General features: G+C 34.3%; 1 protein-coding gene and 1 non-coding gene across 6 annotated transcripts in view; one reads left to right on the top strand and one right to left on the bottom strand.

Moving 5' to 3' along the window:
• The window catches only part of LRBA (LPS responsive beige-like anchor protein), a 736,826-nt gene that overhangs the window by 533,698 nt on the left and 175,680 nt on the right, over positions 1 to 27,448 (top strand). For all 5 annotated transcript variants that reach the window (XM_023513466.1, XM_023513464.1, XM_023513465.1 and 2 more), the window contains 2 exons: positions 24,123 to 24,263; positions 25,312 to 25,431. In XM_023513466.1, coding sequence (XP_023369234.1) covers positions 24,123 to 24,263; positions 25,312 to 25,431 — 261 coding nt within the window. The remainder of the gene's footprint in view (positions 1 to 24,122; positions 24,264 to 25,311; positions 25,432 to 27,448) is intronic.
• LOC111725453 lies at positions 11,396 to 11,502 on the bottom strand. Its single transcript, XR_002773515.1, has one exon. It is a non-coding gene; the product is annotated as a U6 spliceosomal RNA (small nuclear RNA).

Here is a 27,448-nt window from a genome sequence, read left to right as displayed (position 1 = left end):
AGCCCCAGCCAAAAACTGCAAAAAAAAAAAAAAAAGGTAGAGACATTTCAAATGTTTTTGTTTACAGATAAATAAAATGTGGCATATACTTACAATGAACTCTTTTTTAACCTTAATAAGTAAGGAAACTCTGATATATACTATACTATTGATTAACCTTGAAGATATTATATGTGGATCATTATGAAAGTTTTAGATACACAAAAGTCAGGAAACATAAAATCTGTGTGGATGGAAACAAATGAAGCCCTCCCAGCAACACTGATAAACTGAGCTAGTTGAAGCTTGTATGAGTGAATCACAAAGAACTCTGTGGTCTGGGTTTTCTAAAAGTGAGATAATGAATGCAATAGTCTGTCTCAAAACTTTGGTGTAGTGATCTGTGTATTATGCTAAGTAAAATAAGCCAGTCCCCAAAAGGGCAAATTCTGTATAATTTCATTCACATGAAGTACTTAGATTAGTCAAATTCATAGAGACAAAAAAATAGAACTATGGTTACCAGGGTCTGGGGTCAGGGGAATCAAGAGTTAGTGTTCAGCAGGTATAGAGTTCCAGGTTTGCAAAATGAAAAAGGTTCTGGGGATTGGATAGTGGAGATGATTGCTCAACAGTGGGAATGTACTTAATGCTTCTAAGGCTGTATTTCTCTCTTCTGCCATCCTTGTACCCGAACTTAAAAATGGTCAAAATGCTAAATTTTATATATGTATATTTTACCACCATCAGAAAAAGAAAGGCCAGACAAGAAAAAAAAAAGTTAACAAACTAGATGCAATTAGTCCTTTGGAAAAAGTGCTGTGTTTCTGTTCTTGCTTCTCTGTGATCACATTAAGGACATGCCCAAGATATGCTCAGGTTAACCTGCTAGAGGAGTATGACTGACACATGGAAGACAGCTGAGCTGTCCCAGCTGAGTCCATCTCAAACAAGCCAGTCCTCACCTGGCAACTTACCACAAACAAATGAAGGAGGCCAACTAAGAGCAGCCAAGCCTGGCCCAGATCAGCAGAATTTCCCAGTGGACCTGTTGACCGTGAGGAATAATAAATGGTTGTTGTTTGAAAAAATAAAAAAATAAAATAAAGCCTTACTTACATATATGTAAGCCTTACTCACATGTAAGTATTTCATTTGTTCTAAGACCTCATAGTATTTCACTGTAATCTGTAGAGCTAATAAATGAAGACTGTATTAGTTTGACTTGTGTAATGAGCCATGTAGTAGGTCAATAATAAAAACTGGACAGATCCTTAATCCTTGGGCCGTTATATCCTACTCCCTCTCCATTGTTTGAATTTTCTGTACATAAAAGTAAAAATCTCATTTTTCATGAATTTGTTAGAATATAAAATTTGCTTTGGAAACCAAATGACAGATAAGTACTCATTCTCGAATTCTAGAATTACTTTCCTGTTTTAGAACTGAATTCTTCAGTTTGGACTTCTACTTAAGCACATAGCTTATTAAGTTTTTCTGTGCTTTGGATTTTTTTTTATTTAATCTAAAGATACAGTGGGTAGTAAGATGGATTGTGGGCTAGGCCCAGAGTTCTGTTTTGATGGCGACTAATAGTGACAAATGGGAGGCTATTTGCCCATGGCTCCTGAGGCTGTATTTCTCTCTTTGCCATCGCATGTTGGAACAGCATCTCCCACAATCCTTTTACCTACTCCTGCCACTACTCTTTCTTGCCAACTGCTTCTACTCTCTAACCCTCATCTTTGTTCTCTACCCCACTGAAAACCTCTTATGGCCAGAAGAAAGCCCCCAAAACAATTTTATTATGTAGGCTTATGCTTTTGTTTAATTACAATGAATTACAATTCATTGAAATAATATCAGAAAATTCTGTTGTGCATTATTGGCCAGCTAAACAGAATCCTTTATTCAAATTGAATTTTATTTGTATATTACAACTATTCCTAAGGAACTTGGCCAAATACTTTTTTTGTGTGAGTAATGTATTATTTTAGTGAATGATTTTGCAGCTTTTCTTCTGGATATAATAAACAGGGCTATTTTTATTCCCCACTAGATGATTAATAGTAATTTTGCTTCTATATTTTGTTGCATCAAAAGTAAACAGGAGGAGGGTGGCGCCTGTGGCTCAAAGGAGTAGAGCCCTGGCCCCATATACCGGAGGTGGTGGGTTCAAACCCAGCCCCGGCCAAAAAACTGCAAAAAATAAACAAACAAAAAAAGTAACAGGAGGAGCAGCAAAACCAAAACAAAACAGTTGCTTTCATAAGTTTCTATCCAAGTATTCCCATATCCACTAAACAAAGGTATAAAAAATATCATCGATGTGAGTTTGTGCCTTTAATTGTAAAGGTATTCATTTTTCTTTTTTGAGCTATTCTGTGAAATACCATAGAACCTCTGTAAGTTGACCACCCAAGGGATTGTCACAAACTGGTCAATATATGGAGGTGGTCAACATAAGGAACTAGGCCAATGCTACTGATAGGTACATGTGGTGCCGTCTGGTTTATGAAAATTAGGTCATCTTAAGGAGGTGGTCAGTGTGGAGAGGTGGTCAACCGTGGAGGTTTTACTGCATTTGTACTTTTAGCTGAAGAAGGGATATTTATAAAGAGTGCTTTTAGCAAAAACTGAAGGGCACGTAGTGTAATGATGAACAATAGTGTAATTAATAGGTCTAGGGAAAAGTGAGGAGCTCTAACACTCAGCCTGCATATATTATAGCTAATGTCTCCTTTCTTAAAAAGCAGCAGTAGACTCGGTGCCTATGGCTCAAGTGGCTAAGGCGCCAGCCACATACACCTGAGTTGGCGGATTTGAATCCAGCCTGGCCTGGTCAAACAATGACAGCTGCAACCAAAAAATAGCCAGGCGATGTGGCAGGTGCCTGTAGTCCCAGCTACTTGGGAGTTGGAGGCAGGAAACTCTCTTGAGCCCAGGAGTTGGAGGTTGCTGTGAGCTGTGGTACCATAGCGCTCTACCCGGAGCAACAGCTTGAGGCTCTGTCTCAAAAAAAAAAAAAAAAAAAAAGCAGCAGTAGTTTGAATACTGCAAAAGTCATTCAGGTTCATGAAAATGGAACTCTAGTATGAATTGGTTTCATTAACTATTGATAAAAATAAGTGAGTTTGGAATTAACTACATTATTTTAATTGAAATAATCAAGCACATCAGATATTTGAAAATTGTTTTTTGCTCATGTAAAATAGTGGTAATTGGCTCAGCACTCGTAGAGCAGTGGTTACAGCACCAGCCACATACACCAAGGCTGGTGGGTTAGAACCCAGCTGGGCCAGCTAGAACAACAATGGCAACTGCAACAAAAAATAGGCAGGTGTTTGGTGGGCACCTATAGTCCCAGCTACTATAGTGGCTGAGACAAGAGAATTGCTTAAGCCCAAGAGTTTGAGGTTGCTATGAGCTGTGATGCCATGGCCCTCTACCAAGGGTGACATAATGGAGACTCTGTTTCAAATAAATAAATAAATAAAATAAAATAAAATAGTGATAATTATTTATTAAAAGTATCTCATTCCTTTGAGTATTAAGGTCTGTTGAAATGTTTACAGTGTGATTCACTTTTCAAATACTTGTTTATACACATATTTTCAGGAATGCATCTCATATGTAAATGAGCTATATCTGTTCAAATAATGATTATAATAGAATTGTACTAAGATTTGTCCCATGCTATGCATTTTGCAGACATAACTATTTGTTTAAATAAGCTTGTGAAGTCCTAGAAAACGTGTGCAAACCTTAATTTAGAACATAAATAGATCTTATTCCTGTTTTTAAGTGGATAATGTTAGTCTGACTGGCTTTAAAATATATTGAATTATTTATGCATTTTTATGTTCATTTAATTTCTCCAAAGCTGGTTTTCTGAGGAATTGTAGTAGCTTTGATACAAAACTACAGTTGTATTTGGTAATCTCTTCAGTATTACGTAGGAAATTTTCTTTCTAAAGCTGAATTAAAGTAGTCAACAACGTTTCTTCTACATTATTTTTCTGATTTTTTTTTGAAAAGAAAAATCTGAGTAGAACAACATAAAAGTATCTTTTTGAAAGTATGAAATTTTATTTCATGTATAATATTTCTTTATACTCTTTGCAAATTAGTATTATTAGTATGTTGAGAAGTTCAAATCTACTTTAGTCTGACAAACTGATGAAAATTAAATGTTTTCTTATATTGAAAAAGTTCTCATTTGGCGTAATGGTTTAATTTATTCCTTCAAAGATGAGAAAAAAGTAGGGATCAATTTTGAAGCTGATTGCCCCCCTCCTACTTTCCTAGTTGTTTCATCAGTACTCTGAAATTCTGACTGATGAGAAGACAGATCTAACTACGCATAGAATTTAGAGTGACATTAATCCATATTTTTAAATACACATTGATTTTATATTTTGACAGCCTCCTTGGAGAAGATAAGAATCGATATTTGCTTTTTTGTCTTTTCTTTATAAGAAATTATAATCAAGGCAGGGTACATTTACAAAATGTCTTACTATAAAAACAAATTATGATGGGCAAGCATTTCAGCACCAGGACTTCCTTTGTAGATTGGGGAGATTTCCTTTGTAATTATAATTTATTTTTATTTTTACTCAGCTTTGGAGAGTGACTATGTAAAACAATTTGGTAAGAGAGGAAAACCCAACAATCTGAGGCAATCATTTTTTTTTCTGATTGATCACCATAGTCATATTGGAATATACAGGGTGTACATAAAATTCGTATGCGATTTAAAATAGTTTAACATAGTAAATTGCACATGAACTTTATGTCCACCTTGAATACTGTGTATGTATACCATAATCACCTATCTATTCCAAAAAAACTAGTGTGTTCTTAGATTGAAGTGCAGTTGAAGTCTAGGCGTGGTGGCTCATGCTTGTAATCCCAGCACTCTACGAGGCCACAGCAGATAGATTGCTTGCACTCAGGAGTTTGAGACCAGCCTGAGTTAGAGTGATACCCAGACTCTAAAACAAGCCAGGCATTGTGGTGGGCACCTGTAGTCCCAGCTATTTGGGAGGCAAAGGCAAGAGGATCACTTGTGCCTAATAGTTCGAGATTACTGTGAGCTATGATGCCAGAGCACACTACTGAGGGTGATAAAGTGAGACTTTGTCTCACAAAAAAAAAAAAAGTAGCGCAGTTGAAAACTGTACACTTCCAAATGAAAACTTCATCATCTTGGCTATGGAAGTCATAAGGCAACAAAAAAAATATTATTTTACTATTAACTAATATTTATTGAACACTTACTATACGCCAGGCTCTTGTCTATATATTCAACATGTGTTAATTCCTTTAACCCTCACAAAAGTAAATAAGATCATTATTCTTCACAGAGGCAGAACCTTAGCTACCACGTAGTTGAAGTTGCACATGGATAGAACTAGAATCGGAACATTAAGCCAGTTGCTTTCAAACTGCAGCTCACAACTGTACTTACTTAAAAAAAGTATGAACAGAATAGTATAGCATAACATAACATTAAAACAAAGTCAGCACAGATGATGTATGACCCTTCTGCTCAAGTTTGGCACCAGTTATTGAATGTGTTTTAATGTTATTTTATCAAGTTGCGTTTTACCTCTCATTCCAAAATACGTGGGAGAACATTGTCGACATTCTATTACTTGAAAAAGGAAAACTTTTTTTTTAAATTGCCTACTTTGGTTGTCTTTAAGTCTATTTTACAAAAAAGCTATTTGGAGCTAGGTGTGGTGCTCACATCTGTAATCCTATAATCCTAGCACTTTGGGAGGCTGAGGTGGGAGGATCTATTGAGGCCAAGAATTCAAGACCAGCCTATGCAAGAGTGAGACCCCTGTCTCTACAAATAACAGAAAAATTAGCTGGATATGGTAGTGGGATAACCCTGTAGTCTCAGCTGTCTCTCAGGTTTTTGAGAGAAAACCTCTCTCAAAAAAAAAAAAAGATTATTTGTTTAGAACTAGAGATTCTCTAGTGTTAACTGTTCATTATTTATTGGTTGCTAACATACATACTAACATATACTAATACTAAAACTAATATATGCCAGGGACTTTCAGTTTTTGTATATTTGAAAGAATAAAATAAAATAATTACTATCCTAGTTTAAAAAAAAAAAGTAATGTGAAGATGAGGGAGAAAAACATGAATGGCCAATGGATAAGCAAATTTTTTTTTTTTTAATAATTAGAACTCACATTTTTCAAAGAAAGGAGAATATCAAAAGAGAGTTTAAGGTAGAGAAAAATGAAAAAAATTTTTTCATTTTTCAAGTATAAGCACAATGTAAGCTGTTATTTTGGTTTAGAGTGCAGAAATAAAAAAAGTAAAGAGTTGAGCAAGTAGAACCTGCACTGTGATCTCCTGATTCCTCAATTGCAGTAGAGTAAGGTAAGGAAAATTTACTAAAACTGAATTTTAAATTTTGGCCCAGGTTCTGAGAATAGTTATGTTTTGTTTTCTTTTTAAAACCTGCGTTACAGTGCTATGCTATTTATTAGAGAGCTTCAGTTGCTCTGTTCTGGATTGAAATGTTTCTAAAGAGTAAATTCTGAAAAAACTGAAGAGAACCAAATGACAAAGCTCTGCTGAATTTACTCGTTGCTGAGTTGCTACTGTTTGTCCTTAGTATGTGTGTGTGTGTCTTTCTCTATCAAAGTAAGTGCTTTTCTTTTCTCTCATTTGTCTTCCATCATATATGTGTGTGTGTGTGCATATATATTTATATGTTTATGTGTGGCATATTTCTTTCCAACACACACATTTAATATACAGCATACATCTTGACCTGGAATTGACGACCGACATTTAACTGTTGTTGATCAGACAGCACTTCTTTATCTCTTTATGTTTTAAGTGCTGTTTCTGACGAATGCCAGTCCTTTTTTGTCTGCTCTGTAACAGATGCACTGGGAATCAATGTAGCATCTAGATGTCACAAAGGGAAAAGAAAATTCTTTTTGGGGGGATGAGGTGGAGAATATAGTTTAAACATAGAAGGTGTTAAAGCTTTTAGTTTGTCTTTCTTTTTGAGGGGCTTCAATAAACCAAAAGAATTCAAGCTTAAAAATAGAAACAAACTCTATGACACTTAACAATAAATGATGGATTTTAAATTAAATAAAATATAAATTCAGAGAAAAAAACTAAAAATTACCCCATACTTGATTATGTTTTAGGTGTTATTTATTGGCTGACACACTATATTGAAATATTTTAATCTTGGCATCAAATATATGCCACATGGATTTTAGTGATTATGGTATAAATTGCATTCCTTGGCCTTGGAAAGTGCAGTTGAATCAGTGTAAGAACGACATGGGGAAAGTTCAGAGTGTATTTGTAGGATTGATTGTAAGGGAAGCCTTAATAGGTGCCTTCCACTGTAACAAACATTTTACATGTGCTCTTTCCTTTAATCTCCTCAACAACACTGGAAGGAATGTGTTTTTATCTTTATTTTACAGATAAGGAAACTAAGATGTAATAAGGTTAGTGAACTCTCCAAGGTTACTTATTTTCCAGGATTTGATCACTGACAGTGAACTGGTTGACTTCAAATATGCCCTGGAACAAATATTTTATATTGAATACTTACTTTATATCTACTTCATTCCATAATCTAACTACCCTTCCTGCTGTATTATTGAAAGGCTAGAGATTTGCTTTTTGGAGAAACCATGTCATGGTAATTTCTGAGATGAAAACACTAAGCATGAACAGAAGGAGGTTTTAAGGTAGAAGATGAGAAACAGGAGGATTATAACTGAAAGGCATAAGTACTGAACTTTGAAAGCCCCCAGACCCCTTTTGCTGTCATGCTATCAGAACGCTGGCAGCTCGGCTTATACCACCCCTACCCCACAGACAAGAGATTGTACCACCCTTTGGACTTACTGAATGGCTCAAGAGAGAAGACCTAAATGCTGATAACGTTCAGGGATCTTACTTGATTTTCCTTCAGTGAAGTCCAGGTCACATTGTTATTTATGCTTCCTGTGCTTCAGTCAGCTCCTCCCTGCCTTATTCTTAAACATGAAGATGCAGCCGAATACTAGCAACAGATATAAAGCCAATCTGCAATGTGAAAGCTGACCTACTGAAGCAAACTGAAAAATAAAAAGAAACCTGAGGAAACAGGCAATTTAGGAAGTGGAAGAAATAATAAAAAGCAAAAGACCTAGAACAAATGCACTTAGAGAAATAAAAGAAAAATATTGCATTAATAGAACAAGAAAATGGTGCTATGAAAAGTGAATAATCATAAAACAAGAAAGAGCAGTAATAAAATTATTAGACAAGTTGGAAGATAAGCGCAGTTGTCTTCTAAAAGATTATCAACATGATCTGAGGAAAATAGCCTGGAAAAACGAAATTAGAGGACCAAAGTAGAAAATATTTGGATTTAGATAGATGTGTTATTCTGCTTAGATTTAAAAGTAGGGAGACCTTTACTAAATTACTTAACTTGGGTGATCCTAGGTAGCAAACTGATCTGTCTCGCTCGCTCTCTCTCTCTTTCTTTCTTTCTTTTTTTAGATAGAGTCTTACTTGGTCACCCCCAATAGAGTGCTGTGCTGTCATAGCTCACAGCAACCTCTAACTCTTGGGCTCAAGCGATTCTGTTGCCTCCACCTACCAAGTAGCAGGGATTATAGGTGCCTGCCACAATGCCTGGCTATTTTTCGAGATGGGGTCTCACTCTTGCTCAGGCTGGTCTCGAACCCGTGAGCTCAGGCAATCCACCTGCCTCAGCCTCCCTGAGTGCTAAGATTACAGGTATGAGCCACTGCACCTGGCCTTAAACTACTATTTCTGTTATATAACCCTGAAGAAATGTTTTCATGGGTAAACTGACCTTTTTATACATTATCATTGTTAAGTGTGGTGTGTTTGTCTAAAATAACAACTGTGCAACATTATCCCTATGATACTGCTACATTCAGCAAAGTGAGAACATATATGTGATGCATTTAGAAGACTTGTTGAAGTTTTGTTTTTAAAGTAGTAAGTCTATTTAAATTATTTTGCGTGACTATATTTCTAAATTTATATGTATTAAGCATTAGCTCTCCATATTACAGATTTTGTTTGCTACTAGAAGTTATCTTCTAAAAAGTTTTTGAATGACTCTATAAGAGGTTAGCTCTACATTTAATTTAAGCAGCCTCCAATGACATTATTTTTTAACATTAGTTAGAAAATGATAAAATGAAGCAACTGAAATGGAATGTGGTTAATATTACTGTCAGGGTGATGAATAATTCTGACATACTCCAGCAACACAATGCCAATCAGTAATCTTTCTCAAAGTTTTTATTCTCTAGTCATATTAATTTACTGTGACATGGAATAGCTGTTTATTATTATTTATAAATGAATTGTTTTATTTGCATAGCATTACTAGTTTTATCCCATAATGCTTTCTATTTTCTTAGCTTAGTGCTGGGTGTAGATTCAGACAGAGAAGAGAATACCTGTCATGAATTTACATAAAAACTGTTTTTAAAAAACCTAGGAAATGTTTTTTGATTTTTTTTTTTTTTTAAAGCTGAATAAGTGGCATTAGTTCATGTCTGACTTAAGGCTTGGGTATTTTTCTCTCACTATAGAAGGTGAATTTAATAGAAAGACATTTTTAAAACCTGCATGCATTTATAGTTTTAAAAATATACTTGTATCTACTTCTCATTCTTGTATTTCCTGTGGTTTTAAAATTTATTTTACATGAATATATAAAATGCTTTTTATAGTGGATAATGAAATAAATTATCTTTTATTTTTATGTCCAAATCTCTGTCCAGTTCCTTATTCTCAAAGTCCAGTTACTTGAATAAATGTATTTATTCAACATAAGTACCTTTATAATAACTGATATTTAAATCTTTGCTAGATACTTTTTGTGTACATTATTCTGAGGACTCTGCCAGAATCAGAAATGAATGAAATTGTCCCTTCTTCTAAAAACCTTAATAACTAAATGTATGTTACCTATGAACCATTAAGAAGCAAGGATCAGAAAACACTGTTTTTTTATGTGATCTATTTTTTGTACTATTCCACTTTCACAACAGGTTGCACTTTTTTTATATATGAATCCACAATTTATCATTTGAAACAAGTTTTAGAAGTGAAAAAAGGGTTATTTCTTCAAACAAAACCGTGTTATCATTGGCTCAACATAAAAACTAGAATAGATAATGTAAAAGTTATATTTTTAAAAGATAGGAAGAAAATCAGTAGTTTTGCTGGGAACTATATCCTATTAAACTACAGTAACTCATCTACTTTAAAAATATAAGTTTTTTGTATTTCTTTGTTTGTTTTTGAGACAGTCTCGCTATGTTGTTCTTGGTAGGGTGCTGTGACGTCACAGCTCACAGCAACCTCAAACTCTCGGGCTTAAGGGATTCTCTTGTTTCAGCCTCCCAAGTAGCTGGGAGTACAGGTACCCGCCACAATGCCCAGCTATTTTTTTGTTGCAGTTGTCATTGCTGTTTAGCTGGCCCAGGCCAGGTTCCAACCAGCCAGCCTGGGTGTATGTGGCTGGTGCCTACCCACTGAGCTACGGGCACTGCCTACTAGCAGCTTTTTAGAAGACTTTGGGACTTCCTCCACAAATGAATATAGCACCTTGGAATGAAAACTTACTGTACTATACAATGTTTACAAAAAGTACTAAGGGTGCCTGCACTGTGGTCTTAGGGGATAAGCATTCAGTCTTTCCTATTAAGTATGCTATTAGCTATAGAGTATTTTGTAAATGCCTTTTGTTAGGTTGAATAAGTTCCCATCTATTCTTAGTTTGTTGAGAGTTTTCATTATAATTAGGTATTGACCTCTGTTAAGTGTTTTTTCTGAAGATGATTGGCTTTTTTTGTTTTGTTTTGTATTTTAGTTTGTTAGTATAATGAATTACACTATTGATTTTGGAGTGTTTCATTTTGGGGACAAATCAGATTACAATGTATTGGCCTTTTAATAAATGGCTAGATTCAATTTGCAAATATTTTCTGAAGAATTTTTATAACTTGATTCAAAAAAGATATTGGTCTATAATATCTTTGTCCATTTTTTGCATCTGGATAATGATTGTTTGACAAAATGAGTTTCAGAGTTATTTCTTCTACTATTTTTTGGAAAAAATGGTATGGAATTATTATTTTTCCTTAAATGTTTGATGGAATTCACTAATGAGACCATTGAGGGTAGAAGTTTTATTTCTGGGACGGTTGTTTCTTAAACTTTGACCTCAATTTTGTTAATATGAATGGCCCTATATTTATTATCTGTTTGTTATAGAGTGAGTTTTGGTAGTCTGCATCTTTCACAGAATTTTTTTATTTCATTTTCAGTTCGCCTTTCCTTCATTCTTTTTTTCTTTCTTTTTTTTTTTTTTTTAAATATGGAATGCTTCACGAATTTGCGTGTCATCCTTGCGCAGGGGCCATGCTAATCTTCTCTGTATCGTTCCAATTTTAGTATATGTGCTGCTGAAGCGAGCACCCTTCATTCTTAATGTTGATAATTTATTTTTACCTTTGTCCCCCTCTGGACCAGTCTGGCTTGAGATCTTAATTATTTTTTTGTTTGTAATTTCAATTATCTTTACTTTTCTTACTATTTTTTCCTATTTTACTTGATTTAGATTTATTTCTCTTCCTTTTTAATACTATCTTAAGGTGGAAAAAAACTTTAAACAGTTGATTTGAGAACAGTTTCCTCTTTTTTTTTTTCTTTTTTAAACAGAGTCTTGCTCTGTTGCCTGGGCTGGAGACCAGTGGTTTTATCATAGCTCACTGCAACCTCAAAGTCCTGGGCTCAAGAGATCCTCCTGGATCCTTTCTGGATAGTTGGGACTACAGACATGTGCCACCAGTCCTGGCTAATTTTTTTATGTTTTGTAGACATAGGGTCTGGCTGTTGCCCAAGATGGTCTCAAACTTGTGGTCTTCAGTGATCCTCTTTCCTCTAGGATTACAGGTGTGAACCATCATGCCTTCACATTTTTTCCTTTCTAATATTAAACCATTTACTGCTACAGTTTTTTCTCAAAGCACTGTCTTATCTGAGTCCAATAAATTTTATATCATTTTTATTCCATTCAAAATCTTTCATAATTTCCCTTACGACTTTTTGACTTATGGATTATTTAGAATTGTATTGTACTAGCACTCTGAGACGCGGAGGTGGGTAGATCTCCTGAGCTCAAGAATTCAAGACTGGCCTGAGCAGGAGCAAGACCCTCATCTCCAAAAAAAAAAAATAGCTGGCCATTGTGGCGAGCACCTGTAGTCCCAGGTACTCGGGAGGCTGAGGCAAAAGGATTGGTTGAGCCCAGAGTGTGAGCTATGACATCATGGCATTCAATCCCAGGGTGACTGAGCTCAAGACTCTGTCTCGCAAAAAGAAAAGAATTAGAATAGTGTTATATAATTTCCACATATTTGGGGGATTTGTCTAACATTTCTTTTTTAATTCCATTATAGTTGGGGAACATATTCTGTCTGACTTCAGTTCTTTTAAATTAGTCAAATTCATTTATTGGCTCAGAACACGATCTGTCTTGGTCAATGTGTGTTTGAAAAGAGTACATATTCTGTTGTTAGGTAAAGTGTTCTGTAGATATCAATTGGGTTAAATTTGGTTGTTAATACTATTTTTATCTCTCTTTCCTTACTGATTTTCTGTCTACTTGACCTGTTGTTTACTGAGAAGAGTGTTGAAGTCTCCAACTATAAATTTAGATTTGTCCCAGCTACTTGGGATGCTGAGGTGAAAGGATCCTTTGAGCCTTGGAATTTGAGTCTAGGCTGGGCAGCATAGTGGAGCCCTGTCTTTCAACTAAAAATCAAAAGCAAGTTAGGTTTGTCTATATGTTTTTTTTTAGTTTTTTCAGTTTCTACTTTATGTATTTTCAAATGTTTGGGTATGACCTAATTCTTAAACAGATTCTTTGTAGATGTAGTCAATTTAAGAAGAACTCATGAAGATGGCCCAAAGTCCATTATGCCTGGTCTCCTTTTACAAAGATGAAAATACCATATGAAGACAGATACACAGGGAGAGATCACTGTGTGATGACAAAGGCAGAGATTAGAGTTATGTTGCCACAAGCCAAAGATACTGGGCTCCCAGAAGCTGGAAGAAGCAGGGATGGATTCTCCCATAAGAGCCTTCAAAGAGATCATAGACCTACTCAAACCTCCATATCAGACATCTAACTTTCAGAAGTGTGAAAAAATAAATTTCTATTTTTTTTTTTTTTTAAGACAGAGTCTCACTTTGTCACCCTTGGTAGAGGGTGGTGGCATCATTGCTCACAGCATCCTCAAACTCTGGACTTAAGCAATCCTCTTTGCCTCAGAATCCCAAGTAGCTGGGACTACAGGCGCCTGCCACAGTGCCCAGCTATTTTTTAAAGATGGAGTCTCACTCTTGCTCAGGCTGGTCTTAAACTCCTGAGCTCAAGCAATCCACTGGGCCTGGCCAATTTCTATTCTTTTAAGCCATCCAGTTTGTGGTACTTTTATTACTCGCTGTTCATCTACTTGGTTTTTATCTTCTACCCATCAAAGAATGAAAGTAAGAGACAAGTTTGAAGGAGCAAAGTTCATTAAAATAAAAGTTCACTGTTAAAGGGTTAAGAGCATGCACGTGTCAAGCAGAGTGTAATCAGCATGGGCAGTACACTCCAGAAGGAGTAGGAAGGGGCACACATCTCAGCAAACAGTGGCACTGGGGGCTCTTTGGGTTTCTCTTCTTTCCTGTCTGGCCTCTCCTCCTTCCTGAGGTTGTCTCCTCACCTTTTCTTCTTAACCAGTGGGGATGTTTTCCCCTTCCTGCCATTGGGTGGGGGGAGTTTTTCACCTTATATGGTTAGGCTGAGATGTGTTGCGATGCCCAAAGCCCACAATAGGTGTGTGTGTGGGGGGGGGGGGCAAGCTGCAGTGTTGTATATTGTGCCCTGTGCTGTTTCTGTTATATTTCTTATGACACTTGTAGCTACACTTATCTTGTTATTGTCACAGTATGTTCTCTTACTCAGCATTGCGTTTGTTTAGGTTGCTTGCTTTGGTGTTTTCTCTGCTCCCATCTCACGTTTCTTATGCTAACATTCTCTGACACTTGTGATTACCCTTATCTTGTCAGTGTTAGAGTCTCTTACTTAGCATCTCCTTTGTTCACACTGCCTACTCTGTACTTCCTCTGCTCATAGCTTACTTTCCTACCTACATCAAAAATTGTTATCTCAACATTGCTCTCAAGATTAAATGTAAAATAAAATTGTTTTTTCATTTCTTCTCAATTATAATTAATAAAAAGAACAAAGAAGCCAAAGTTTAGATAATACTTTTTTGAAAATTTACTTGTTCCTTACTGAACATAACAACGTCTATAACTATATCAAGAAATAACAGCAGTCAACATTTTACAGTATTTGGATTCATTGTTCTTCAACTTGAGTCTATCTTTCAGGGAATGTATTGAATGGAATCCTTCTTTATCACTTCTTTTTAGCTCATAAATTATTTTTGTTGCCTCTTGCTATAGTGTACATGTATTAGTGAGATTTCTCCAGAGAAACAGAACCAATAGGAGATGTCCCTATGTTTGTCTGTGTCTGTATCTATATCTGTCTATATCTAAAAAGAGATTTACTATGAGAAATTGGCTCCCATGATTAATAAAGAGGCTAAGAGGTCCTACAGTCTGCCATCTACAGACTAGAGACCTAGGAAAAGACTGAAAACCAGGGCAGCTGATGATATAAATCCCAGTCTAAGAACAGAGGGTGATATATTTCAGTTTAAGCAGTGAAGCAGGAAAAAATGGAACAAATTCCTCCTACCCCTGCCTTTTGTTCTGTTCAAGCCGTGGTCAGATTGGATGATGCCCACCCACATTAGAGAAGGCAGTCTACCATACTGATTCTACCAGTTGAAAGGCTAATCTCCTCTGGAAATATCCTCATAGACACACCTCAAAATAATGCTTAATCTGGGCACCCTGTGGCCTAGTCAAATTGACAACTAAAATTAATCATCTCATAAGATTTGTCTTATGTGGTTTTTTTTCTCTAGCTGATAAAAGGGAAGTTTGTAATGTGTAAACTGAACAAAGGATTTTTTTGTTTTATTTTTATGGAATTTGTTATTACTTCTTTTTATCTTTACATTCTAGAGGCAGTGCAAAGCCATGTCCTGCTGTTGCATGCAGTGGTTCAGATTACTGATTTCTAAATCTGAGCTTCACTGGCTGTGTCTGTGCCCTCATAAAGATAAGCACTATCTTACAATCAAATGACTAAATTTAATCACCTTCACCAAATTTATCTGACAATTTATCTATACAATTTTAGTGAAAAAGTAAAGTTTTCATTTTTAGAAAAGGCTAAAATGTAAGTTCTATTGGCTGATCATTATCCCAAAGTATCCTCTTACTCAGAGAAAGTAAAATAAATTTTAGGTAGTGCTTGTGAATCTAATCAGCATTTATTTTCACCATCATTTTTGGTCAGCAATCTGGCTGCTTCAGTTTAACCCAGCTGGAGTATTTTGCATTTGTGTTGTCTTTCCTAACCACCCAGAGAAGAGCTTTGGGGAGGTTTTACAGAGGCGGGGCTACGTTAGCAGTCTACTACTTTTTAGATGTGCTTCATCCTAAGATTGCCTTGAAGCTTGCGTATCACTGATCCTTGCCTGTCAGTACTAGGCTTTTTCTAGCAATATAACTCCTTTAAATTTTTGGTCATTTGTCCATTAGGTCTCACATTGCTAAAAGTTAACTGCAAAAGTGTTATCAATTTCTACTAACTCTGGGTTATGTTCCACGGTTACTCTTAAAGTCATGAGAATTATCAAAATCTCTTCTGTTGTAACGGTTGAATAAGGGATTACCTTATTAAATTCATTGCGTTCTCCTATTTCTTCTGAACGGCACCATATACCTCTGGCTACAGTTGTCCAAAAGTATTTTATTTTTTTGTTTGATATTTGAAGTCTACTGTAGTTTCAAAATGCCTTACAACTCAGATTCCTCTCTCCCTCTCTCTTTCTCTCTCTGAGAGAGAGATCGTACATCTATTTCTCTTCATCCCTCCTTTCTTATACCTTTCCCAGCCTCTGGCAACCATTTTACTTTCCATCCCATGAGATCTGTTCTTTTTAGCTTCCACAGATGAGTGAAAGCATATAATATCTGTCTGTATTCAGCTTAACATAATGACCTACAGTTCCATCTATGCCTGTGTATATATTGACATCTTTAGAACTTCCTACTCTATATCTAATTTTATATTAAGTTTAATATTTCCTCCAAAAAGCAATTAATTAGTTCAAAACAGAGAATAAAAGAATTATTTTTAGTCATATTTATGAATTTTGAATCCTCCTTTTATAGAATAGTTATGATTTTATAAAGTTTCATATGTAAATCATTAGAATACTTAGAGCTATTAGTCTAGGTTTAAGGTAAACAATAAACACAGTTTCCTCACTCAGAGTTGAGTTAAAAAGAATGTATATAAAGATTGCAAAACTGGACCTTGTTCTGTTATATGACTTGGAAAAGCAAATAAAACAAGGGTTTCAAAAGCTGAGTATCTGTAATGGAGTTTCTAATTTTGTTTCCACTCTTGTTTCTAATTTTATGTTTCCAGTTTATAGAAGCTACAGGAACATTGATGTTTTTGTATTACTAATAACCTGTTTTAAAAACCTGTAAATGTAACAAACACTGTGTAGATAAATTACTTGATTTAAGTGGATAGAAGAATATATCTGCAAATGAGTAGATTCTGTTATATCAGCATTCGGTTTCTTCATTTTTAGTAATTTTAAACATTTTTAGTAATTATCCATGGATTTTTAGGACTGTTTCTTGGGTTCTTCTAGGGATTTATCTCAGCACTGGGCATTGGATTAATAGATTATTTTCAATAATTTATGTGACTTTCTCAAACTCAGATAAAAAGCTTATAGTAAAAATCACTTAATACCCACTGTAGCTGAATAACATAGAACTGTGAAGGCATTGCTACTAAATATACCAATGTAAGCATTTGAAATGATTTAGATTCTACATAGGCACAATAAGTACAATGGAATACTTTCTTTTTCCCAAGATGCGTTCATTAAATTGAAATGGTATAGTGGTTATATATTTAATGCCACTTTCAAGAAAGTGTGTTTCCAAGGGATTAAAAAGTACTCTGGTACTTGAAAACAAAAGTGCTTATTTGTTAACTCTAAAAGCCACGGTGGTGTGCTGATGAGATTTTTTTCTTGACAATATTAAATAAAACCTAGAGCGTGTGAGGATAAGTGCCAACCCATTTCAGCTGTGTATGGCATATAACAAGATACCCTAAAAGCCAAGGTTGAATAAAAATGCTGATCAGCCGCTTGTTACACTTGTCATTTAGATAGAAGAGCTGCTACAACTGAAACAAAATAGTTGGTACACCCCAACAGTGACAATATTGCTAAAGTGACGGAGGCTGTCTGTTCATTTTCTTCTCTAGAGGGGTGGAGAAAGAAGGCAGATGATGGAGGCACAGAATAACATTCATTGGCTTAAAAAACCGCAGCAGTGCAGAAAATTAATGACTCTTAATTGGGTTCATGGGTATGTGCATACAAATATAAAAGTTAAGAGGAAAAAAGGCAATAAACTTTGGTGACAATGCTTAAAATATTTTGTCCTCCCCCCCTCTTTTTTTGAGACAGAATCTCAAGCCGTTGCCCTGGGTAAAGTGCTATGGTGTCATAGCTCACAGCATCCTCCAATTCTTGGGCTCAAGAGATCCTCTTGCCTCAGTTTTCCTATTTTTAGTAGAGATGAGGTCTTGCTTTTTGCTCAGGCTGGTCTCGAACCTGTGAGCTCAAGCAGTCCACCCATCTCAGCCTCACAGAGTGCTAGGATTGCAGGCGTGAACCACCGTACCCGGCTTTGTTCAATTTTTTTTTAAAGCTATTTTTGTTAAGCATCTTTTCCATGTACCACAAAAGGAAATCTGTTTTTTTTTTCTCTTTCCTTTTGTGATACCTTCTTATAAGGTGATATCTCCAGATATTATCTAGGTAAGGATAAAACCTTTCAATGTATTTTTTAATAAGGGCATCTGAGAGCTTCTATAACTGAATTCAAATGCTTTCAGATATAGCACTAATACTTTCAGCAATTATCACAACCCAAATCATTCTCGGTTGGATTTGCTTGTCAGTTTTGTTGGCAGTAGCTTTGAAACTTGTTGCTGCCACTGGCTGGGTAACCAACCAATGATAATTATTTAACTTTTTGGAGACTAAGGTTTTTTCCCTTGCAAATTGGAAATGCTAAAAGGTCTTTACATGAGGAGTTGCTATGAAGGTTGTGAGATGATTTATGTAAGACTCAAAGAACCTTTACTGTTTTTCCAGCAACTAGTAACATTGTCATCAGATAGAATGGCCCCTTTGATATATACCATAGTTTTTTACTATATTATTCCAAACCAAATGATTATTCCATAATCAAGAAAGACTATCTTTTATGATGTAATATTTCCCGATGTATATCCTCTTTCATGGTCTGAATTTGAAGCTTTTGTTTAATTTGTTTGCGTATAACAGATACCTTCACTTATTCTGTCCTTTAAACTGACATTTTAATAATATAGACCTATAAAAGAACATTGCTTTCACCACCTTGCTTTGTATTCCTTGCTAGTCTGTTGCCCTGACTTTGCAATGGCTTTCTTTCAATATTTATTGGCCTACTCTACTTCCACAGAGGAATAAAATAATGCATAGCCTTTATTTACATACAACCTCTTAAGTGCTATAAGGCAGCCTTTATGGCATTATGGAATTAAAGGATGTGTTCAGTTTCCTTCGGTTCAGTTATGCCAGTTAAGGATGACCTTGGCAGATGGCTTTCAGCCAATCATCAGCCTTAGCAGAGCTGTGGTAGTTCTCTTTTGCCTCCCTTCTCAAACCCCTTTTTACTTTTTATACCCACAAAATGTATCTTTATGAAATGCTGTCCTTTAGCTTTTCTAAGGACCTTATTTCCAAGTCCAAGATGCTCCAGAGTTATCTTTTATTCTTTCCTGCACCACAGCTCCAAAAGGTGGGGTTTAATTGATCTTCCAAAGAAAGTCTTCACAGAATGGTAAAGAGTGAAAAACGGTTTTGAGATTTTTGGATTGTAAAAGGAAAGTTTGTTAGCACAAGCAAATCTTTGCTTTATAAAAATTATGAGATTTCTTGCCTATTTTCCACAACGTCCTGAACTTCACTTCGGTAAGCTTTATGTATTGAGTTCATATAGAAATCTCAAAAGGAAAGAAGGAATTATGGTGATGGTAATAACATTAATAGCAGCTAAATTTATTGAGTTTAAAGCCTTTGAAAAGCACCTTTACGTATTAGTCTTTTAAATCAACCTATTAAATAAAGGTTTTTATATAAACCTATTAAATAAAACCTATTTCAAAGGTCATATTTGAAAAATGGAAATGATAGGAAATTATTGAAATTAAGACTATTTGCATAATAATACATTTTTAGATGGATAGAATGGGATAAAAGGGATTTTGAGTAATAGGTTTGAGTCACCTAGATTTAGGTTGATTTTATGCTATGTTACTTAAGATACTTTATTTCTTCATTATTAAACTAGGTATGTCTAGCACACATAGTTACTGTGAAAGTACATAAAATGTCTTATAAATTACAAAGTATAAGCTAGAAGTATTATTATTGTTACATAGATAGCTTCAAGTGAGAATTCCTGAAATTAAAAGAAAGAAAGACAAAACCAGGTACCTTTTCTTTTCTTAGCTAACTTTTACTAGTAATCAGATCACCAATATTTTGGCACCAGGCACCAGTTTCATGGAAGACAGTTTTTCCATGGACTGTCTCTGTGCAGTCCAACCCCTCTGCTTGATAATCTGTGTTTGCAGCCACTCCCTAGCGCTAGCATCACTGCTCAGCTATACTTAAGATCATCAAGCATTAGATTCTCATAAGGAGCATGCAACGTAGATCCCTTCACGCGCAGATTACAGTAGAGTTTGTACTCCTACTCCCAGCTGATCTGACAAGAAGTGAAGCAGAGGCATTAATGCAAGTGATGGGGAGCAGCTGTAAATACAGATGAAGCTTTGCTAGCTCACCTCTTGCTGTGCGACCCAGTTCTTAACAGGCCGTCAATGATACTGGTCTGCAGCCTGGGGGTTGGGGTCCACAGAATTAGATGAAAAAGTCTGGTATGTGCCTTTGAAGGAGTCTGTGAATCTAAAACTTTTGATTTTAATATTGTAAAAGATTATTATAACTTCCTTAACATTTCATATGCTTTTCATGGTAAAATTTAGAGCCACTCACATTTTGGAAAGTAGTTTTGGTTTTGGTTATGTTCTGGAGGTAGAGAAATTCAGTTGATTGGGACTGCTGTGTACTGTTAGGCTTTGGACAGATAATGCAGTATGTTTTTATCCTGTTTTGTCATGAGAATATTGTGATGTTTGATCATGTTCTTTTCTAATAGCCTCCTAATTTCATCAGACTTATTTAAATGACTTTGTTCCTTAAATATTCCTGATCAAATGACCTGAAAAATAAAAATTATTATTACTAATAATTCACTGTTTACCAGATACTAAGTTGGTTTCTCTACATGCATTGCTTTTGTTAATTAGCAAAATTACTTCTCAAAGAAGGTAATAAAAAATGTTATTTTTATTGCAATAGTCTTACAAAACTGATTTTAAAAGTTTTATTTTGCATTATCCTATTTTGAATGGTATCATTACTATCTCATAAAGAGAATACTTATCACTTTACCACAGTTGTCAGCTTTGCTGTTTGTAAAACTATTAAAATATCTGAAATGAAGTGATTTATTTGGATATATATACACCTTTTCATGAATTTAAATTTTTCTTTAATTTGTCTTTTTCAATTTTATGTGATATTTAATCCAAGTTTTTATTACTATTTTTAAACTAATGCTCTGTTGATAGACCAGATGCCCTAAATTTTAAGTTATTCTATTTAATTCTATTTTATTTGACCTTGTTTTGCATCCTTTTGTGATTGAGTTTCTTTTTCTTAGTTTGTGGAGTTAAAAATTTTTATATAATTCTATTTATTATATTTTTGTAGTGTTTACATTCATTTTTCTATATCCTAAAGCTATTTATGCTTACCTGGTATAAATTTAAATTATACTTTTGTATTCTCTAATCAATACTTTTTTATTGATTTTTTTTTCAAGAAGTGATGACCATTTTTAATGACCAGTATTTTAGGGCTGCTTCTTTAAAAAATTTGCTGATTTTAAAAAATACTCTGTCAAGCTTAATTGTACAAAGATGTAAGATGATAATGCTAGGCATCTTCTTGAACTACCTTGCAATTGTTACTTTTAATATACTATAGAAGTAAGAGGAGCCATCAGCATTTATGTTGAATTCTTTTGCAGAGAGGAATAATCTTGAAATGCTGATTTAGATAACGTTTTAAAAATCCTATAATGCACTTTGGTGTATGACTGACTCTTGCTTAGTTAAATGTTTTGCAGCATTATAACATAGTTGGATTCAGCTCATCTTTTAAAGCAGTTGTCAGAAAAATATGGGCCAGCATGGTAGAATGTATTAGCTCAATACATTGTCTCCATTTTATTATGAAGCTGCTGAGGAAGCTGTGATATACAGCACTGTCATTACAGATCTATTGTTAGGACGGTTCCACAGTCTTCTTTGCACTGCCATTAATTTATAGCAGTAAACAATATGTAGCCTTCCAACTGCAGCAAAGCAGAATCTTTTAATGAGGTGGATGTTATTACCACAATAAATCAGTGCTTTCGTGTAATGTATAATTCAATGTGTGTATTCCCACTGTAACTTCTCTGAGTAAGCTGATAGTGTATCATTGTCATTGCACAGCTCCACTGGTCTTTTTTTTTTTTTTTACCTTCTTTTATTTGGGGACTTCTTTTTTATATGCTTGCAAATAAATGTGGTATGTCTTGATAGCTGTCCTATAGCAGGCTTCAGAAACCAACTGTAACAATAACAGCCAGAATCAATACTGTGGGTTCTACCATTATGGATCTCTGCACGATGCCATTTTTTTTTTTCAGAAGCTAGTGAAATCAATCCTAATTGTATTTAGCATTATATTCAAGAAATGTGATTCTATAACTATTGATTTTGGGGGTTACTCATTTGGAGAGTAATAAAAGTGGGAGCAGATAGAGTGAATACTTAATATGCTGCAGAACCATACAAAAGGAGAATTGATTCTATTTTTAATTCATATAATTTGTCTTCTAATGATTTTATTTCTTTCTTTCCTTTTGCATGGCTTATTCTTTAGGGACAACAGCTAAAATACATTTACAGGCATTCCAAATTGGTTCTGTAACAAAGAAAGAATTCTTAGAGCCAATTTTGTTCTTAACTGGCATGCAGTTAGTAAGTCAGATGTAATTCTTTTGTATAGAAACCATTGCTTTAAAAGATATCTTTTTAAAGTTAGTATGCTGTGACACTGACTTAAAATAGTAATCAACTAAAGATTTTTAAAAATTTGCTTATAAAGTAAGAAAAGGCTTAAAACATAATAATATTGATTAGAATCAAACTATTGAAAGAGAGTAGTATCAAGGATAAACAGCAGTTTTGAAAAAATAGATAATTTAATAAAAATAACCAAAATGATAAATTTAAATTTCATGTTAAAATCATATAACATGAAAAGCATTTCAAAAATTGGTCTGAATATTGCTTCATTTCTCATAGAATATTTCCTAATACATCCATTCCTAAACTAATATTATTTATTTTAACATTTTCCCCATAAATAATCAGATATTAAAGCCATAAAGCCAAAAAAATCTATTCTAGATTTTATTAAGAAAAGTAATCATATATGTATATTGTTTTTCAATGAATTCGTACTTAAGATTTGAATAAGGAATAGAGATGAGAATGTTTTGAGAGAATGAATTGTTATTTAAAGCAGTTGATCTTAATGTTCTTTGAGCTCTAGACCCCTTTGAGACGCTCAAGAATAATCTCTATGTCTTCTTTAAGAAAATGTACATTACATGTGCATGCTCACACAAAGATCTCCCTGCTGTTTAATGGAGTCCATGTATTCCCTAAATGACAACAGCAGCAATGATGATACAGGTACCAGGTACTACTTATTAGGCTCTTATGCTGTGCCAAGCAGTATGCTAGGTACTTTAAAGACGATTATTAATATTTCATTCAAACTTCCTTACCCCAATTCTGAAAGATTATTTAAAAATTATAGTTAATATTCATTAATTGTTGTCAGGCATAGTTTGTAGGACTATACTATACTTATTTTATATTCTAAAGAAACTTTCTGATTGAGTATTATTGTCATTCAAGTGAGCCCAGATGCTTTACCATGTTGCTGTACTGCTCTGGGACTTCCACTGTAGTGTGTTATTTTGCAGTATAAGCTCATAATCTTTCTATTATTCTTTCTGTGTTATATATATATTTGTAGCTCATGCAGCTACCAAAAGGATAAAAAGTTTTTATCCTTTAATTTCTGGTTCTACTCATACTAATAGAAATTTCTAGTTACACTTTAATCCACTGTCAGACAGTTTCATCATTGTAGTCTGTCTTACCTCTCTCCCAGTTTTGTACCATCCTCTTCTCAGAACCCATTGTAAGTCATTCCTCCGCTTCAAGATGCTGTTTCTAGGTGTTGCTTCTAATTAGCCAAATGGGATTTTATAGGTGCTTTCCAAAGTGTTATATAACTGTTATTAACTCCACATAATTGTCTTTATGTGATCCTTGTTATGAGCTGGTTAAAAACCTCTATTCAGCAGAAACTAGACTTAACAGAGAAATGACAGGTTTATTCATCTACCTGCTTATATGTGTATGTTTAACCTGTGTTGAAAAATAGATTATTGTCCATTCATTCTCTGAATGTCACACTGTGCCTCAGTTTAAATAGTGTATATTTCTAAAATTTACTCTCAAAATTACTAATAGGGTAACATTAGAAGAGAGGAAGAGGTAAAGGATGATTGCATTCATCTATTCTTGTTTCGCCCCCCCTTTTCATTGGCAGCCAGTAGGAGCTTTGAATCCAAAAAGAGCGGCATTCTTTGCAGAGCGTTTTGAATCTTGGGAAGATGATCAAGTTCCAAAGTTTCACTATGGTACTCATTACTCAACTGCAAGTTTTGTTCTTGCATGGCTGCTGAGAATAGTAAGTTTGATTTAAATAATAAACCATGACTAAATAAATTCAGTGTTGTAGAGAATATGCAAGAATTAGAAATCATCAGCATATTTTTTTAATGCTAAACATCACTTTAATTGATTGAGGTTCTAATTATAAATATCTGTCTTCACTTAGTATATATTTCATAACGTATTACTATAGAATTGACTCAAACATATTTCACCTGGAATTGTGTGAATTTTTTCCTTAAATTTGCCTTGTTCTAATGATTGCTGTATTACCAAATTCTAAATTGTAATTAGATTCTCTTAAAATGTATTCTGTTAAAATACGAACTAATTAAGATTTCACTAGCACAAATATATATTTATATATTTTGGAAGCTTCAGTTGCCCTAAATGGAATAAGGTAAGTTTGCTGGCAACACCAAGGCTGTCGTGTATTGATAATATATTGGTTAAACAAGAAATGTTTCTGTAAAAATTGAAAGGTGATTCATCTACTAGAAAGTAATTTCTTTGGGAAAGCATTAGCAGCACATCATTAATTAAAGCTTGTTAGAAGGGTACAGGCAGACATAAATCCTAGAAGTAATTTATAGTGCTTAGCTAATTTCGAGCAATTATCCACTAATATGTGTTTAAGTGTTCTTTAACTAAGAGGAGGCTTTTAAATCTTCCCAACATTTTTCTTTTCTTAATCATAAATTAAATATTGAGCCATAACAATAGGAAAATTACATATTGGACTATTTCCTTGTATGGTGAAGAATATGCATCTAATTTATGTCTGAATGTTATTAATAAATTATTCTGGGAAAGGGAGGAAGTCTGAAAAAATGTTTCAAGTATCAAATTTTGGAAATATTTAGAAATACTTCTTTTGAAGGAAAAATGATTTAAGAACTTTAATATAATAATTTAGATGTAATTTCCATTCTGTATTGAGTATATGCTACCCAATGCCTACTAGTCATGAAAATATTTAGATCTAAAGATTTTATTAAATAACACATTTTTATGCATGAAGGAACATACAGTTTTTTTTTAACTTACTTTTTTTTTTTTTTTAGGAACCCTTTACAACTTATTTCCTAAATTTGCAAGGAGGGAAATTTGATCATGCAGATCGAACTTTTTCATCAATTTCCAGAGCTTGGCGAAACTGTCAGCGTGATACATCTGATATTAAGGTACAGAAATGTTTTATTTTACAGTTGTTATTGCTAGTGTGTCCCTTGTGGAATGAATGTTGAGAATTTCTCTATCATACTAAAACCCTGTTTGTTTAATATAAGCCTTAGAGGATGAGGCCTTAATTAAATGGCAAAAAAAACCACAGAATTTCTTCTCTACCTCTCTTCCATGCCTATATCTGACTGTGTGTCCTAAAATTCTCTCTCTTCTCTGTCTGTCTTGCTCACCTGTTCCCCTCCACCCATTTCTTTAGAATCTTTTTGTTAAAGGAAAATTATAGTAGCAGGGATATAAGGCATTGAGGCAGTATGCTCAGTGGAATTCCAAACTCAATGAATAAAATTACTATAGTCTGAAAAATACTATGAGGAAAATCTGAGACATGTGTATTTAGATATCCCAGATATCCCATATGCCCATTCTTAAAATAATTATCTTTTGCCTGCTGCTGGCTCTAAATGCATACCTGACTTTGCCTGGCATTGCAGTATTACCAAATGGAAATTAAGAGTTCTTCCCTCTAGATACACATTCACTAATGTAAACGATCAAAAACTTTTGCACAGTAGCTATTCTAATCCTTATTAGACTTTGCTTCTACCTTCAGAGGTACTTTTTGCTTGATACAAGGTCTCTTTCTGTAAGGTACTGTGTCAGATATTAAGTATAATGGGACATAATGCCTATGGTTTTGAAGCTTTTTATGGTTAATAAAGAAATAAGAATGATATGTAAATAATTATACCATATAGGAGGGGGGGAAGTACTATATAAGAAATATGGAAATATTGGTGTCTAAGAATGGAAAATGTACTTCACTAATGTGTATGTTAACTATAGAGTACTTGATAATTGTACCTTACTTGTCTGATACTTTATAGCGTATAAACTGTGTTCACATACTTTATCTTGCTCAGTGTAGAGTACATTACTCATATCAAAGATACTTCATTGAAGAAGATTCTGTTATAAAGAAATAAAAAGAACCTTTTATTTTGGGCTGTCCATCACAACTTTTTGGTCTCACAAATAATATACTCTGACATACTCTTAAAAAATAGTATATCATATGCTTTAGGAATCACCTATAAATAATCCTGATGTGGATGTTTAGATAAAACTAAGACTAGTTAACACTACTAATTTTTAAAAATTTTTCCTCTCATTTCAAAGCTATTTAATTACTCATTTAACTCTTTTGAGAAATAATAAGAGATACGGATGCATGAAAACATCTATAAACCTTTTTGTTCTCAAATTGAAAATTTATGATTATTTTTATTTTTTTATTTCAGATTAATGTGACGGTACAGACAATTAGGTTACAGTGTTCGCATTTGTTAGGTCAAGTCCAAGTTGTAGGTGTGGCCCTACAGGTACTGTGGTACAGGGAGTGTGCCATATAATCCTTACTTACATTGGTGATTGTTTTTTTTTTTCCTTTTCAAATTCCTCCATTTGTTAAACATTGCATGACCAAATTTTATCATATGTAAATTTAGTAATAGAAGTGTAAACAAAAATGAAGTCATAAATTTGAGTATTATTTTTTCTGCTTCGTAATAGTGGTAGTAGGAAACTACTTCCTTTTGTTTTTGCAGTTTTTTTGGCCAGGGCCGGGTTTGAACCCTCCACTTCTGGTATATGGGGCTGGTGCCCTACTCCTTTGAGCCACAGGTGCCGCCCAGAAACTACTTCTTGACTCTTTTGGTAGCAGACATTCTTCTAATGCTTTGATGGGCAGGAGGTACATATAATGCAGATCCTAGTAGTTTTTTTGTCTCGTTTTCCTAAATCTTAGGCTTTTTCTCTGAAGATTATTTAATTAGTGTGTATCTGATTTCATTTTCCTAACGCTTCACTTAAAATACCCTACCTGTGGAAAAGTAAAGAAGAATTCTAACATGGGAAAAAAAAATTCACACACTCTTTACCTTTCCCCTCCCTTATATTATTCTTGTTTCTTCACAAATAATAATGACTCAGATCCATTTGCTTTTTCTTTGAATGCTC

This window comes from Otolemur garnettii, unplaced genomic scaffold (genome assembly GCF_000181295.1).
Source record: "Otolemur garnettii isolate 467f Iridium unplaced genomic scaffold, OtoGar3 scaffold00041, whole genome shotgun sequence".
NCBI classification, from domain to species: domain Eukaryota; kingdom Metazoa; phylum Chordata; class Mammalia; order Primates; family Galagidae; genus Otolemur; species Otolemur garnettii.
The sequence above is the reverse complement of the archived record's forward strand: the minus strand, read 5'-3'. Positions and strand labels throughout refer to the sequence as shown.